Source organism: Aquarana catesbeiana, linkage group LG04 (assembly GCF_042186555.1).
Source record: "Aquarana catesbeiana isolate 2022-GZ linkage group LG04, ASM4218655v1, whole genome shotgun sequence".
NCBI classification, from domain to species: domain Eukaryota; kingdom Metazoa; phylum Chordata; class Amphibia; order Anura; family Ranidae; genus Aquarana; species Aquarana catesbeiana.
In genome coordinates, this window is record NC_133327.1 from 193,368,159 (window position 1) to 193,384,890 (window position 16,732).

General features: G+C 44.5%; 1 protein-coding gene across 3 annotated transcripts in view; it reads right to left on the reverse strand.

Moving 5' to 3' along the window:
• The window catches only part of GPR149 (G protein-coupled receptor 149), a 108,347-nt gene that overhangs the window by 81,642 nt on the left and 9,973 nt on the right, over positions 1–16,732 (reverse strand). For all 3 annotated transcript variants that reach the window (XM_073626061.1, XM_073626058.1, XM_073626059.1), the window contains one exon: positions 4,328–4,520. In XM_073626061.1, coding sequence (XP_073482162.1) covers positions 4,328–4,520 — 193 coding nt within the window. The remainder of the gene's footprint in view (positions 1–4,327; positions 4,521–16,732) is intronic.

The window sequence follows — 16,732 nt, forward strand, 5'->3', positions numbered from 1 at the left end:
CAAGGCCCCGACCAAATCAGACGGGCAATAGACCTGATATCAATCCTGCAATCGAACTGGGAGGGGGGGACCAAACAACAGGGATTCATTCTGTCATTGGACCTACAGAAGGCCTTTGACACTGTATCCTTGCCCTATAGCTTTTCACTATTGGAGCGCTGGGGCTTTGGGGCCAGATTCATGGGTATCCTACAGGCCCTCTATTCACAACCAAAAGCTCTCATTAGGTTACAAGGTCACTACTCCAAACCTATAGACATCGCCAGAGGGACGAGACAGGGGTGTCCCCTATCCCCACTAATTTTTGCAATAGCGATTGAAACCCTAGAGATTGCGATACGTCAGAACCCTGACATTAAAGGAGTCATCTGTGGAGATCAGACGCACAAATGTGGTCTTTTTGCCGACGACATCCTATTGTTCTTGACTTCCCCCCTCACCTCTCTCCCCAACCTCTATCACTCATTAGAAAACTTCGCTAGAATCTCGGGACTCAGAGTCAATTACTCTAAATCACAAGCCCTTAACATCTCTCTTACTCCACAGGCGGTATCTCAACTGAAACAATCTTTTAAATTTGATTGGCACGATTATATGATTCGTTACTTAGGAATTTCGTTGACGGCTAGAATACAAACCTTATACACATACAACTACCCCCCGCTATACAATAAATTAGAGGCAGATCTCAAACTTTGATCCAAACACGGACTTTCGTGGTTAGGTAGGATCAGTTCAATTAAAATGACTTTACTCCAAAGAATCCTCTACTTCTTCCGATCCCTCCCCATCCCCATCAAAAGAGAACATCTACGCTCACTGCAAAGTAGAATATTGAAATTCACATAGGGTAACTCGGGGTATCGCGTTCCCCAGAGCACCCTCTTTATACATAAACGCAGGGGCGGGCTGGGCCTTCCTGACTTATACAAATACTTTATTGCGGCCAGACTGACCCAACTTTCCATACTTTACTCCAGATATGAAAAACCAGATTGGGTAAAAATCGAAAGACAGGCTACCCCAGGCTACACATTAGATTATCTCCTTTGGTGCCCTCAGAATACCAGACCGCCCATATTATCTCCAGTTCTCTCACACTCTTACACCCTCTGGGACAGTCTTAGGAAAAACCCTTCATTGGTCTCCTCTGGACGCCCCCTCGCACACCTTTTCCACAACCCTGATTTCCCGCCTGGATTAGACATCACAGACTTCAGATGGTGGTTGGACAAGGGGCTATATCGGATAGGTCATTACTTTACCTCTAGAGGCCCCATTACCCTAAGTTATTGTCTCAACAACCTAGAGCTTCCAGAATCAGAACAGTTTGGCTTCAGACAAATTTCCCACTTCTTAAACAAAAATGGCAAGACAAACCTCTGCCCCGTAAATTTCCGGCATAAGAGATGTGGTGTGGAGGAGCCGTGGAGCGGAGGGGAGGTATATCGGTGATCTACTCTGCCCTCACTCGCCTTGACAGAAAAACCCCTTCCATGTTGGCCTGGGAGGCTGACTTTATTTACAAGTGAAATCTAGAGACCTGGCAAACGGCATTCGATAAATCTCATAGGGGGATCCACAATGTTTCTTTGATGGAAGCTAACATAAAAATTTTAACTAGATGGTATCTCACCCCCACTAGGCTAGCAGCCATCTTTCCATCGGCAGATCCCCTATGCTTCAGAGGATGCAAGTTACTGGGCTCTATGGCTCACATATGGTGGGAATGCCCCAAGATCCGCACGTTTTGGAAATTGATCTTTAACATCATCAATAAGGTAACGGGTTGCCAGATCCCTAGATCTCCTGAAGTTGCCATCCTCAATGCACACATTCCACATCTTCCCAAAGCCACCCTCTCCTTAATATACTTTATTCTAATTGGGATTAAAATCACAATCGCTAAAGCATGGAAAAAACCTAAACCATCCATACAAGCAGTCAAAAGGAAAATATTGTGGATTATGACACAAGAAAAGCTATCCAGCATATTAACAAATACCAGTGGTAAATTTCGGAAGATCTGGGAACCATGGGCCAACTATTTGGGAACTTCTCTTATTCCTGGTTTCATAGTATAGCATAACATCCATAGACACTTTCGTCAATACTCTTCTCCCTCAACCCACTTTCCATTACCTCTCCCCCTCTTCATCCCCTCTCTCTTCTTTCTTTCTCTTCCTCTATTCTCTTCATACAAACCGGGTTACGATATACGATTCTTCACTACCCAGCTGTCTTGACATGATGGAGGTGGGCGCCTGGTGGGGGTAGGGGGACTCTATCCCCGGCACAGCTTGATCTCGACAGGGGTGCTGGGGGTAGGTGGATCCCCACTATTCTAGGGGCCCAGCCATTATCTTGCTGTTGTGTCAACATTCAGTTGTTTATTCTTTCATCTACTATCTTATACTGTTTGTTGGTTTTTATACCACTTTGGAGGACTTCCCCCGGAGAAGTTTAATATGCCACAACTGTACCTTGTATACATTTGTTAAAATCAATAAACATTTGTTGAAAGTAAAAATATGCACTGTCACTGTACAAATGACACTGGCAGGGATGGGATTACCATTAGGGGCGATTAAAGGGTGAAATGTATGTCTAGGTTGTGCTTAATCGCTGTACTTTGACTAGGGGGAAGGCAAAGATCCGCGTTCCTGCTTAGCAGAAACACAGGATCCCTTCCCTTCTGACAGAAGGACAATCTGCCTAGTTTACATAGGCAGATTGTTGCTCTGCCTGTGCCCTGTACATTCGGCGGGTGCCGGCAGGCATCAAGTCCACGGTACCCGCTGCTGGGCTCCCACTGTATATAATCACAGCGGGAGCAGGTCATGGACGGCGCGCACTCGCGTCCCAGACCCGGAAGTGTCAGTTCTTGTACTAGGTACATAATCTAGCGAAGAGCGACCGCCCTGCCTCAGTATAAGTGTGGTGGGCAGTCATTAACTGTCAGGAAAAATCGTAGAATAAACATTGTCGTGTTTGTCCCTTCAAAAAATTTCAGAAGAAAGTTGTGTACTAACGATCAGATTATTGTACGTTTGCTTCTAAAGATTTTTTTTTTTTGGATGATATTCATGACCGTGTGTACGAGGCTTTACTTTGTAAGTGTGTATGTGATTGGAAAGTGGTGAAAAGGGTGACTATCGTAAGAAAATGTCACTTTGTTTTGGATTGGCAAAGCAATAGTTTTCTTTATGGCAAACTGTAGGCCAACACACCAAAAATACATTGGTAAAACCAGGGCTTTTTTTTCTCTGAGAATAGGCGAAGCAACTCAATCATGCCCCCCCACCTACAACCCCCTTCCCACACACTGTAGGCAGCTCTCTCACTTGCAGGGAGATCATCCAGTGAGGGCATCAGCATTCAGGCACCAGGGAAAAAATGGAGACCACGGGGGGTGCAGCGTACCACGCGCCTTCTCCCGCCCATGACTGCACTGCACCCCGGGTACCTGCATTTTCCTTGTCCCTCTCCTGCACTCAGTAGGATCTGCTCAGGAAATCTGATCTGTAGGAGCCACTGGGGGTCAAGCTATGCCTTGTGAAGACAGAAGCTGGACTTACTGGAAGTAATAGTGTTGAGCAGGGAGGAGGGGCTCCTGAGCCAGAGGTGGCGGAACTGAGTTACACCAAATTCCAGAGGAAAAAAAGCCCTTGGTAAAAAAGACCAATAAAAACTATAGATTTTCTGTTGTCCATACATTATTCCAGTGCTGGAAAATGGAGCAAAATACACAACTGTGCATCTGGTGGGGGTGAGTCCTGTATTTGCATTTATAAAAAGATATTTCAGCATCAATGCTGAATTACTGATAATGTAGTCCAACCATTGGACTGTATATTTCCTCATTCAGGAGCCTGTAGGTTAGATTAAATAAGCTACAGATTTATCTCTGCATACTCCACCCTACTCCTACCTGTCCTTTTTATTTCTTCTCCTGGAAAATTTCACTCACTTGATCTCCAGGTGAAAGGTAGTCACTAGCACAGGAAGTGAGGGGGAAATGGAGCATTAAAAACTATCAAAGGTTCTAACCCATCCTCATTTAAAACAGAAAAGTCTAAGATGTAGAAATAATTAAATCATACAGTACCATAGCAAACCTGTAAAATGTGAACAGTCCCTAAAACGTGTCATTAGCCACAGTCTTAATAGTAGTAGGTTCAGTATCGCATTAAACCCATTAATTGCAATAGAAGAAAATGATCAACTCTACTTATAATCCCTGAACAAATGAATATGCTAAGACATAGTTGTAGGAATAAAGAGTTATAAATATTACTATCTCAAATAAAATAGACTAGTCTCTAACCTTGGCAATCTTCCGATGTCATTGAGTACGCACTCTTCTTGCAGTTAATGATGCATCCACATGGGAGGTGACTCCAGTGCTCAGACAGAACAAACAGTGGTGTGGTGGTGGCAGCTAGCAAAGTCAGAAGAAAACTTAATGTCTCAAAAGAATGACTCTGAAAGCCAACAATGTGCTGGACAGCCATCTGTATCTGTAAAGCAGAGATTTCATATAATGAACTGTCCAATTAACAATCGTCAAGCAAGAAATAAAGTGCAGCAATAGACTCATTTACATTTAAATAATAAATGGCAGCATGGATAATTGTTTTTAGGGTTTCTGCATGAAGATAATTGTATCCAAGGCTAACTTTACATAAAATAAAATGTATTTATTCATGGAGTGTGAAGGCTGAATATATTCATGTAAATTACTTGTTGGGAAAACTATATTTATTGGTTGAACAGTTTAATGGTGTGCACAAAGGATGTTCTAGGGCTTGTATAAACTGGTGAGGTGTATTTAAAGTGGTGGAATTGCTCACTGAGTGCTCATGAGCACGGAGGACCACTCAAGGAAAGCATCCAGAAAAATAAAGGCTGAGGCTTCAAGTGATTATAAATGCACAGTTTAAAAAAAAAGATAACAAACATGTTATACTTACCTGCTCTGTGCAATGGTCCTCTTCTTGGGTGCCCCGCCAGCGCTCCTAGCCCCTCCCCCTTGCTGAGTGCCCCCATGGCAAGCCGCTTGCTATAGGGACACTTGTGTGCTTGCTCCAGAGTCCATAAGACAAAGAGTGCGCGCTTCGTCCTGCCCCCGCTCACTGGCTGTGACTGACAGCAGCAGTAGCCAATGGCTGAGCCTGTGAGAAAAGATAGAGCTGAGAGAGCCTCTGCTCTCATGCACACCATTGGACCAAGATCGGGCTCAGTCAAGTATTTAGGAGGGGCTGGGGGTGGGAGGAGGGCTGCTTACAGAAGGTTTTTTTTTACCTTAAAATCTAAGTTTACCTTTGCTCACTTTTTTTTTATTCCAGACCGCCTATGTACCAATATACAGTATCTCACAAAAGTGAGTACACCCCTCACACATATTTTTTTATCTTTTCATGTGACTACACTGAAGAAATTACACTTTGCTGCAATGTAAAGTAGTGAGTGTACAGCTTGTATAACAATGTAAATGTGCTGTCCCCTCAAACTAACTCAACACACAGCCATTAATTCTAAACCTCTGGCAACAAAAGTGAGTACACCCCTAAGTAAACATGTCCAAATTGGGCCCAAAGTGTCAATATTGTGTGTGGCCACCATTATTTTCCAGCACTGCCTTAACCCTCTTGGGCATGGAGTTTACCAGAGCTTCACAGGTTGCCACTGGAGTCCTCTTCCAGTCCTCCATGACGACATCACGGAACTGGTGGATGTTAGAGACCTTGCTCTCCTCCACCTTCCATTTGAGGATGCCCCACAGATGCTCAATAGGGTTTAGGTCTGGAGACATGCTTGACCAGTCTATCACCTTTATCTTCAGCTTCTTTAGCAAGGCAGTGGTCATCTTGGAAGTGTGAGGCAAGATACACTTGTCTTTGTACTCCTCACCTGGTTGCTGCCCCACACGCTTTACCATCTGAACCAAATACGTTTATCTTGGTCTCATCAGACCACAGGACATGGTTTCAATAATCCATGTCCTTAGTCTGCTTGTCTTCAGCAAACTGGTTGTGGGCTTTCTTGTGCATCATCTCTAGAAAAGGCTTCCTTCTGGGACGACAGCCATGCAGACCAATTTGATGCAGTGTGCGGCGTATGTTCTGAGCACTGACAGGCTGACCCCCCCCACCCCTTCAACCTCTGCAGCAATGCCGGCAGCGCTCATATGTCTATTTCCCAAAGACAACCTCTGGATATGATGCTGAGCACGTGCACTCAACTTCTTGGTCGACCATGGCGAGGCCGGTTCTGAGTGGAATCTATCCTGTTAAACCTCATAATGGTCTTGGCCACCTTGCTGTAGCTCAGTTTCAGGGTCTGGGCAATCTTCTTATATCCTAGGCCATCTGCAACAATTCTTTTTTTCAGATCCTCAGAGTTTTTTGCCATGAGGTGCCATGTTGAACTTCCAGTGACCAGTATGAGAGAGAGGGAGCGATAACACCAAATTTAACACATCTGCTCCCCATTCACACCTAAGACCTTTTAACACTAACGAGTCACGTGACACCGGGAAGGGAAAATGGCTAATTGGGTCCAATTTAGACATTTTCATGTAGGGGTGCACTCACTTTTGTTTACCAGCGGTTTAGATATTAATGGCTGTGTGTTGAGTTATTTTAAGGGGGCAGCACATTTACACTGTTATACAAGCTGTACATTCCCTACTTTACATTGTAGCAAAGTGTAATTTCTTCAGTGTTGTCACATGAAAAGATATAATAAATTATTTACAAAAATGTGAGCGTTTTACTCACTGTTGTGAGCTACTGTAGCATTAATGTACTTCTTTGCAAAAATAAAACAGCTTTACATTTATTCTACACACCCTTACCTCACTCCCTGCATAGCTGTTTAAAAACACAGGTCTATTACTTCTGCCTTACTTCTTGGTCAGACTTTAGGTTATGACACAGGAAGGAGTTGACCAGATGATCTCATTAGCACACACCGTGCATCATCTACCCTCTGCTGGTCAACTCCTTCCTGTGTCATGACCTACAGTCTGTCCAGATAGTAGGGCAGAAGTAATCGAGCAGTGTGTTTAAACAGCTATGAATAGAGTGAGGTAAGCCTGTGTAGAATAAATGGAAAGCTGTTTTATTTTTGCAAAATAAGTACAATAATGCTATATTGATACAAAGGGGGATGGAATTTAGAAAAGAAAAGTGAACAAAGGTGAACTTAGCCTTTAATGCCTAGAATGCAATAAAGCGGTAATAAACCCTCCAGCAGCGTGCTGTCACCACTGAAGACACTTCCATCTTCACTCGATCTTCCTTCCAGGTTTGCGGACTTCGGTAATATAAATTGCTGAGCTGGTGATGACATCACTCCTGCGCATGCTGTTTACATCACGGCTCTGAAGGAACGGCACGGCTATGCTGTTCATTGAGAACACATGCACCGGTGAAATCACCAGCTGCATCTAAAGTAAATACCTCCTAAACGGTACACGTTTAGGAGATATTTACTGTACCTATAGGTAAGCCTTATTATAGGCTTACCTATAGATAAAAATCATACAAGGGAGTTTACTCCCACTTTAAGGTGAAAACCTTCTGCTTTTAAAAAAACACTTTCACTACAGACTGGTGCAGCAGCTGATGCTTAGTGTGGCACTGCATTTATTTTTGCTTAAAGTGATTGTAAAGTCTCCTTTAAAAAAAAACAACAAAAAACATACATCTTATACTTACCTGCTCTGTGCAGTTGGCTTTGCACAGAGCAGCCTGGATCCTCCACTTCTCGGATCCCTCTTTGCTGCTCCTGGCCCTTTCCTCCTATCGAGTGCCCCCACATTCAAAAGCTTCTTATGGGGGCACTGAAGCTGAGTCAAAGCTCTGTGTGTCCATTCAGACATGGAGCCCTGACTCAGCCCTGCCCCCTATCTCTCCTGATTGGCTGACTGACTTTGACAGCCGTGAGAGCCAATGGTGCCGTTGCTGTGTCTCAGCCAATCGGGAGCAGTGTCCCGGATGGCTTAGCCATTCGTGGACATCACCGGAGAGAGATGGGGCTCAGGTAAGTATTAGGGGGTGGTGGGGGGCTGCCACACACAAAAGGTTTTTTATCTTAACTCATAGAATGCATTAAGATAAAAAACATTCTGCGTTTACAACTCCTTTAAAGGAGAAGTAGGGCCAAAGGAGAGCACTTCTTTCTGTACTCCTGTGACCCATTTTCAGCTAACAGCAGGTTAAAGTCCAATGTTGGCTGACGTTACTCAGCAAATCCAGGCTCTAAATTGATCTTTAGGCTGGGTTCACACCCATGCAAATTGGATGCGGGTTTCCCCGCAATCATTTCGCATAGCAGGACAATGTGGCCGGCTCTCTATGGAGCTGATTCACATGTCTCCAGGGGCGGCTGCGGAGCACACTGCACAGAAACGCTATGCGTCTTTGCCTCTGTTTCAGGGCCGAATTCAGGCAAAGACTCTGCCCTGATTCATCCCTGAAAAGGAGAACAGGGACGGACAGCATTTCTGTGCGATCCGCGGCTGGTTTAGGTGTGAATCGAGCCTTAATGTTGGAATCCACCCAGATACCTGAACCACTCGGTCCTGCCCCCTGCAAATCCCAGCACTCCAGTGAGTGCTGGAAGGGTAGAACAGAGAGCCATGACTGACAATCACCAGCTGTCTGCTCACTGAAGACTCACTGAGTGTTCAACGGTCTTTGATCGCTCAGTTTTTGGTCTTAGGGGAGGTGGGGGACAGATGCAGCATCGGTCCTAGGTCTACCTAGGTGAGTTTAACTGGTTCCCGACCAGCCGCCACAGTTATACTGCGGCAGAATGGCTCCCCGCCGTCATAGCTGTATATTGGCCCTTTAAGACACTGACGCATACTGGGATATCTCCTAAACCGTGCAGGTTTAAGAGACATCCAGGGTAGCTACAGGTAAGCCTTATTATAGGCTTACCTGTAGCAAAAAGTGGATTGCAAGGGTTTACAACCACTTTTACTACCAGCAAGAATAAGCCCTTACATTTAAAGAGCACCTGTCATTTCAGATCTATCATGGCAGTGCTTGTTAGTGGGCAATCACTCACCTGCTGCCGCCACGTCCCTCACCTTATTGTGTCACTGCCGCATCACCAGCTGTCCCATTAAAGTGAATGGGACTGTCGTGAGTCAACAGCGGGTCAGAGGAGGAGCCACTGCAGGACAGAGATGACAGTTGCTCTTTAAAAATCATAATTTAAATCGACTTGATTTAAATCAAATCCACCCATATCTCTGCAAAACTGAAAACGCACTAAAAAATGCATAGGTGTGAACCAAGCCTAAATAGGTGAAAAGCTAGCCATAAGCAATCATTGCAGGATGGTGCTTTGTGTGACTGCACATCTGCACACAGCTGGCTGGCTGTAGCCACCAGAATGGTTAAGTAACTGTACTAAGAACCAGTACAAGTGAGAAAAAGGGTTTTATGTGCTGTAACAATGAAAAGGACATTGTCTGTGACAAACCTTTGCATATCAACTGTATACTTACTCTGGAACACTGCACTTTCAGTGTGGCAATGAGACATTTGTTCAATCATATGGTTATATTTGTTGAAATGGCAGATTTTGCTACAGGTTCATGTGAAACCTGGTTACTGCCTTATTCATTTCAATGGTAGCCTTATATTTTACCTTGGTCAGAGAACACTACAGGAGCTATGTGTGTACATTTTGCTGGAATAATACAAAATAACACTACTAAGTGTTTCTGATGCCCACACAAGGGACTGAACCATAAAATGTGATCATGATTTTTTTTTTCTTTGTACCTTTTCAATCAGTCAAGCTGTGTTTGCAGAGGATGGGACTAACCTTAGCATCCACTGGCATTCCATAGCATCCCATGTTATTAAAGGCTGTGTGAACCCTAACAATAACCTCTTAAAATTATACTAAACATACACTGTTTAATTTGCATTGTCACTTCTCTTTCTGTATGTGGATGATGGCACTGTAATTATTTTAATAAAAAAAAAAAAAAAAAATCGAAGTATCTATTTCCTTTTTAACCCCTTCCCGACCAGCCGCCGTGTTTATACTTTTCAGGTTCTTCATCCACCCCCTCTCTGTCCCTCTCCTCATTTGAAGCTCACTGTATTCGTCTATTTTTTCCAGTTTCATTGAGAATTGCTGTGATCTATCGGCCCCCTGGACCAGTATCAAACTTCCTTGACAACTTCTCTGCCTGGCTACCCTACTTTCTCTCTTCTGAAATTCCAACAATCATTCTTGGTGACTTTAACATCCCTGTTAATCTTAACACTCCTGCTACTTCTAAGCTGCTGAGCTTAACCTCCTCCTTTGACCTAAAACAATGGACAAGCGCTTCTACTCACTCTGTTGGCAACTGCCTTGACCTCATATTCTCCTACCTATGCACTCCACACAACCTCTCCAATATTCCTTTTCCTCTCTCTGATCACCACCTTATTAGTTTCACCCTCTCCTTGTCTGCCTTCTCCTTACCTTCCAAGTACCAAACTATTACCTGTAGAAATCTTAACCCTTCTCTTCTTTTTTCTGCTAGAGATTGTCTCTACGACAAAATCTCATCCTTGTCCTGCCCCAACTTGGCCACTTCTGTCTACAACAGTTCACTGTCATCCACCCTGGATACTTTTGCCCCCCTCACTACGCACAAAATCAGGCCCCGACCGCTACAACCCTGGCAGACAGACAATACCAGAAGCCTCAAAAAACGTAGCCGCGCTCTTGAGCATCTGTGGTGTAAAACTAAGTCACAGCAAGATTTCAGCCAATATAAATCTGCCCTCCAAAAATACCATTCCGGCCTGCACACTGCCAAACAGGCTTACTTTATCACTCTCATTAACACCCTCTCACGCAGTCCCCGTCAACTCTTTTCTACCTTTACCACTCCACTTCGTCCTTCATTACCCCCACCCACTAACTTAGTCACTGCCCAGGAGATTGCTAATCACTTCAAAAATAAGATTGAGACAATTCGTCTTGAGATCTCTGCTCTACAGAAATCTCCCTCACTTTACACTCCTTCTCCTCTTGCACAATCAATACTTCACTTTTTTAACCCAGCTACTATAGAGGAAGTCACTACACTTTTTTCTAATGCCCACCTAGGACCCTGTTCCTTCTCAGATACTACGGTCACCATCTGACTCAATCCTACACTCCTTAACTCATATCTTCAACCTCTCACTCTCTACTGGCATCTTCCCCAACCCTCTAAAATATGCGCTAGTCACTCCCATACCAAAAAAGGCCTCAGACCCCACAAATCTTAACAACCTAAGACCCATCTCTTTACTCCCTTTTGCCTCCAAACTCCTTGAACGTTTAGTCTACAACCGACTGAGTGACCACCTCATTGAGAATGACCTTCTTGATCCCCTTCAGCCTGGATTTCGCCCACAGCACTCCATAGAAACTGCCCTCCTAAAACTCACAAACGACTTACTAACAGCCAAAATCAACGGTCGTTATTCCGTACTCTTACTCTTGGACCTTTCCGCTGCCTTTGATACAGTTGACCACCCCCTCCTCCTCAAAAAACTCAATTTGCTTGGTCTCCATGGCTGCACTCTTCGTTGGTTCGAATATTAACTATCTCATTGCACCTTCAGTGTCACTTACAACTCCACTTCCTCTTCTCCAACTCCTCTTACCGTTGAGGTCCCCCAAGGTTCTGTCCTTGGACCTCTACTATTCTCGATCTATACATCCTCCCTGGGTCAGCTGATAGCCTCCCATGGCTTTCACTACCATTTATATGCTGATGACACCCAAATCTATCTCTCTGCCCCTCACCTCACCCCATCAATCTCCTCACACATCACTGATTTACTAACAGACATATCAACCTGGATGTCAAACCACTTCCTCAAACTGAATCTATCTAAAACCAAGCTCATAATATTTCCTCCCCCACGTGCCCCCTCCCCTGACTTCTCTGTCAAGATCAATGGCACATCTATCAGTCCATCCCCACATGCCAGGGTACTAGGGATAACCTTAGACTCTGAACTGTCCTTTCAGGCCCACATACAATCTCTGTCCAAATCATGTTGCCTTAGCCTCCACAACATTTCCAGAATACGCCCCTTTTTAACTAATGACACCACCAAGCTTCTAATTTACTCCCTGGTTATATCTCGCCTCGACTACTGCAACTCCCTCCTCATTGGATTACCTTTACATAGACTATCCCCCTTCAGTCCGTAATGAATGCCACTGCAAGACTCATCCACCTTACCAACCATTCAGTGTCCTCCACCCCTCTCTGCCAATCCCTTCACTGGCTTCCACTCACCCAACTAATAAAATTCAAAGTACTAACAATTATTTACAAAGCCATCCATAACTCTGCTCCCAGATACATCACTAACCTAGTGCCAATATACCAACAAAGCCGCTCTCTTCGGTCATCCCAAGACCTTCTGCTCTCTAGCTCCCTTGTCATCTCCTCCCATGCTCGCCTCCAGGATTTCTCCAGAGCTTCTTCCATCCTTTGGAACTCCCTACCCCAATCTGTCCGACTGTCCCCTAATCTATCCATCTTCAGGCGATCCCTGAAAACCCTTCTCTTCAAAGAAGCTTATCCTGCTTCTGACTAATGCCCCATACACACGATGAGATTATCGGACGAATGATCGTCCGTTTTTTATTGCTTGCTGATCTCAGATCGAATCTGATGAGTTTACTAAAGTCAAGAAAATTCCCGCAGGACAGAAAAAAAATTTGGAAGTTATGTCATGTGTTGTAATGCATTTGTATTGCATTTTTGAGCAATAGCTATACTTATTAAACGAAAATCGTACGATCTGGCATCGTACGAAATTTTTTTTTGTGTGTGTCCGATAGAATAATATCGGATGAACTGTCCTGATCGGCTCTCGAAAGCTCTGTACTAATGATCTGATTATTGTACAATCGCTTTGAAAGCGGTATTTTCTGTATGATGTGTGTACGGGGCTTAGCACTGTTTTACTTCCTCCATCAGCTCATCCTCCCACAGCTATTACCTTTTGTATCAATTGACCCTTCCTTTTTAGATTGTAAGCTCTAACGAGCAGGGCTCTCTGATTCCTCTTGTACCAAATTGTAATGTAACTGTAATGTCTGCCCTCATGTTGTAAAGCGCTGCTCATACTGTTGGGGCTATATAAAACCTGTATAATAATAATAATAATAATCTGTGTGTGTAAACACAAAAATCCCGGTCCTCTCAGGGGAGAGGAGACAGAACGTGTGTTCCTACTAAGTAGTCTCTCTGCCCCTCTAGTTAGCCACATTCCCCCCACAGTTAGAAACATACATGAGTAAACACAGTTAACCCCTTGATCACCCCCTAGTGTTAACCCCTTCCCTGCCAGTGACATTTATACAGCAATCAGTGGCTATTTTTAGCTATGATCACTGTATAAATGTCAATGGTCCCAAAAAAGTGTCAAAGGTGTCCGATGTGTTTGTTGCAATGTTGCAGTCCTGATAAAAATCGCAGATCACCGCCATTACTAGTAAAAAAATAATAATAATAAAATTGCCATAAAGCTATCCCCTATTTTGTAGACGCTATAACTTTTGTGCAAACCAATCAATATACGCTTACTGCGTTTTTTTTTTTTTTTTTTACCAAGAATATGTAGAAGAATATATATCGGCCTAAACTGATGAAGACATTTTTTTTTTGGCTATTTCTTATAGCAAAAAGTACAAAATACTGTGTTTTTTTTTTTTTCAAAATTGACACTCTTTTTTTGTTTATAGAGCAAAAAATAAAAAAGGCAGAGGTGATCAAATACAACCATAAGGAAGCTCTGTTTGTGGGGAAAAAAGGACATACATTTTTTTTGGGTACAGCATTGCATGACTCCGCAAATGTCAGTTAAAGCGACACAGTGCCGTAGCGCAAACAAATGGCCTGGTCAGGAAAGGGGCAAATCCTTCTGGGGCTGAAGTGGTTAATATACAGCTGTCACATGATCCAGCTCTTTCCCAGCCTGTCTGCAGGGAAACATAAGCAGGAGGAGCTTCTAGTTGCTGGTCACATGTTCAAAAATTAAGAAAAAGCGGCGGAGGCTCTTTACCACGTGATCAGCCGTGTCCAATCATGATATCAATAGGAAGAGCCGTTGATCGGCTTTTCATCACTCCGTCTGACAGACACGAGTAGAGGAGAGCCGATCGGCGGCTCTCCTGACAGGGGGGTCTGCTCTGATTGTTTATCAGTGCGGCCCCCCCTCAGATGACCACACTGGACCACCAGGGACGCCACTAGGACCACCAGGGAAGGGGCAACATGTGGATGGCCAGGTATGTACCCCATGGCCATCCACATGTGCCCAATGTGCCCAGTCTGTGCCCAATCTGTGCCAATCAGTGCCCACAAATGGGCACTGATTGGCACCATTATATTTCAGTGATGCCCAGCAATGCCACCCATTAGTGTCATCAGTGTCACCCTCAGTGTCCATCGGTGCCACCTGTCAGTGCCCATCAGTACCCATCAGTGCCCACCTATCAGTGCCCATCAGTGTCCATCAACGCCACAAATCATTGCCACCCATAAGTACCCATCAGTGCCACCCATAAGTGCCCATCAATGCCACCTACGAGTGCCCATCAGTGCTGCCTATGAGTGCCCATCGGTGCCACCTATGAGTGCCCATCGGTGCCTCATACTAGTGCCACCTATCAGTGCCCATCAGTGCCACCTATCAGTGCCCATCAGTGCCGCCTATCAGTGCCCATCATCAGTGCCTGTCAGTGCCACCTCATCAGTGCCACCTCATTGGTGCCACCTCATTGGTGCCCATCAGTGCCACTGCATCAGTGCCCGTCAGTGCAGCCATATCAGTGCCCTTCATGGAAGAAGAAAACGTACTTATTTACAAACATTTTTAACAGAAACAAAGAAAAACTTGTTTTTTTTCAAAATTTTCGGTCTTTTTTATTTTTTTTCGCAAAAAAAAAAAACGCAGAGGTGATCAAATACCACCAAAAGAAAGCTCTGTTTGTGGGAACAAAATGATAAAAAATTTGTTTGGGTACAGTGTAGCATGACCGCGCAATTGTCATTCAAACAGCGCTGAAAGCTGAAAATTGGCCTGGGCGGGAAGGTGTCTAAGTGCCTGGTATTGAAGTGGTTAATAAATTAAACAAATACCTATTGATCTTGCCAAAAATCTTGTGAGCTGATAATCTCCTGTGTTTTCTGCCTGTGCTGTCTGTAAATATTTATTGTTTACTGATGACTCTCTATGTTATAGATGACAGAAAAAGATCAAGGTTTTGTTGTTCTTCCTTGTTTCTTTTGTCATGATACAAAAAGGGAGTGAGCATTGTCATCCCAGGAAATGTGTGACTGGCAGGATCATCAGGTGAAAAAAATAGGACTGGTTAGCTACCATTTATAAAATTTTTGTTTTTTGGTTTAGATACACTATATTACCAAAAGTATTGAGATTCCTGCTTCTAGACGCACATGAACTTTAACCGCTTGCTGCCCGCCCAACGTCAAATGAGGGAGGAACGGTGTGGCTCTCGTTCTGCGTGGACGTCATATGACAACGCACCCGAACAGCCGCTCCTACGTGCCCACAGGGGCAGGCATCATAGCGATCGTGGCTGCGCCATGTTGCTAGGACACGGCACGTTGCTAGGACACGGCACGTTGCTAGGACACGGCACGACCCCAATCTCTGTAAAGAGCTCTTTAACCATGTGATCGGCTGTGTCCAATCACAGCCGGTCACATGTAAACATGGAAATGCCGGTAATCGTCTCTCATCGCCTCACACTGCCAATCAGCGGCATCTCCTTGCAGGGGACATCGAGACATGTAATCAGGGCATTGATCATCAGTGCCCTGATTACAATAAAGTGTCACCAGTACCACCAAGCAGTACCTACCAGTGCCAGCAATCAGTGCCCACCAATATCAGCAATAAGTGCCCACAAGTGCCACCAATCAGTGCCCATTAGTGATGCCAGTTAGTGCCGGCTATCAGTGCTGCCTATCAGTGCTGCCCATCAATGCCCATCAGTGTCACCCATCAATGCCCATTAGTGCCGCCCATCAGCAGCGCCTATCCGTGCGTCTATAAGTGCCCACCAGTGTATCCTATCAGTGCCACCTATCAGTGCCCAGCAGTGCCACCTATCAGTGCCCACCAGTGCGGCATATTAGTGCCTTCTCATCAGTGCCCATAAGCGCCGCCTCATCAGTGCCCATCGGTGCAGCCTATCAGTGCCGCCTCATCAGCACACTTTAGTGAACGAGAAAAATTACTTATTTACAAAATTTACTGACAGAAACTAAGAAAAACTTTAATTATTTTCAAAATTTTCGGTCTTTTTTGTAAAAACTAAAAATCCCTGCAGTGATTAAATACCACCAAAAGAAAGCTCTATTTGTGTGAAGTAAAAGATAACAATTTCACATGGTTACAGTGTAGCATGACCGCACAATTGTGATTCAAAGTGTGACAGCGCTGAAAGCTGAAAATTGGCCTGGACAGGAAGGGGGTGAAATTGCCCTGTAGGCAAGTGGTAATGGCTTCCCAGTCTTAGTCCATTGGGTTCAATATTGAGTTGGCCCACCTTTTGCAGCTATAGCAGCTTCAACTCTTCTGGGAAGGTTGTTCACAAAGTTTAGGAGTGTGTCTATGGGAATGTTTGACCATTCTTCCAGAAGCGCATTTGTGAGGTCAGGCAC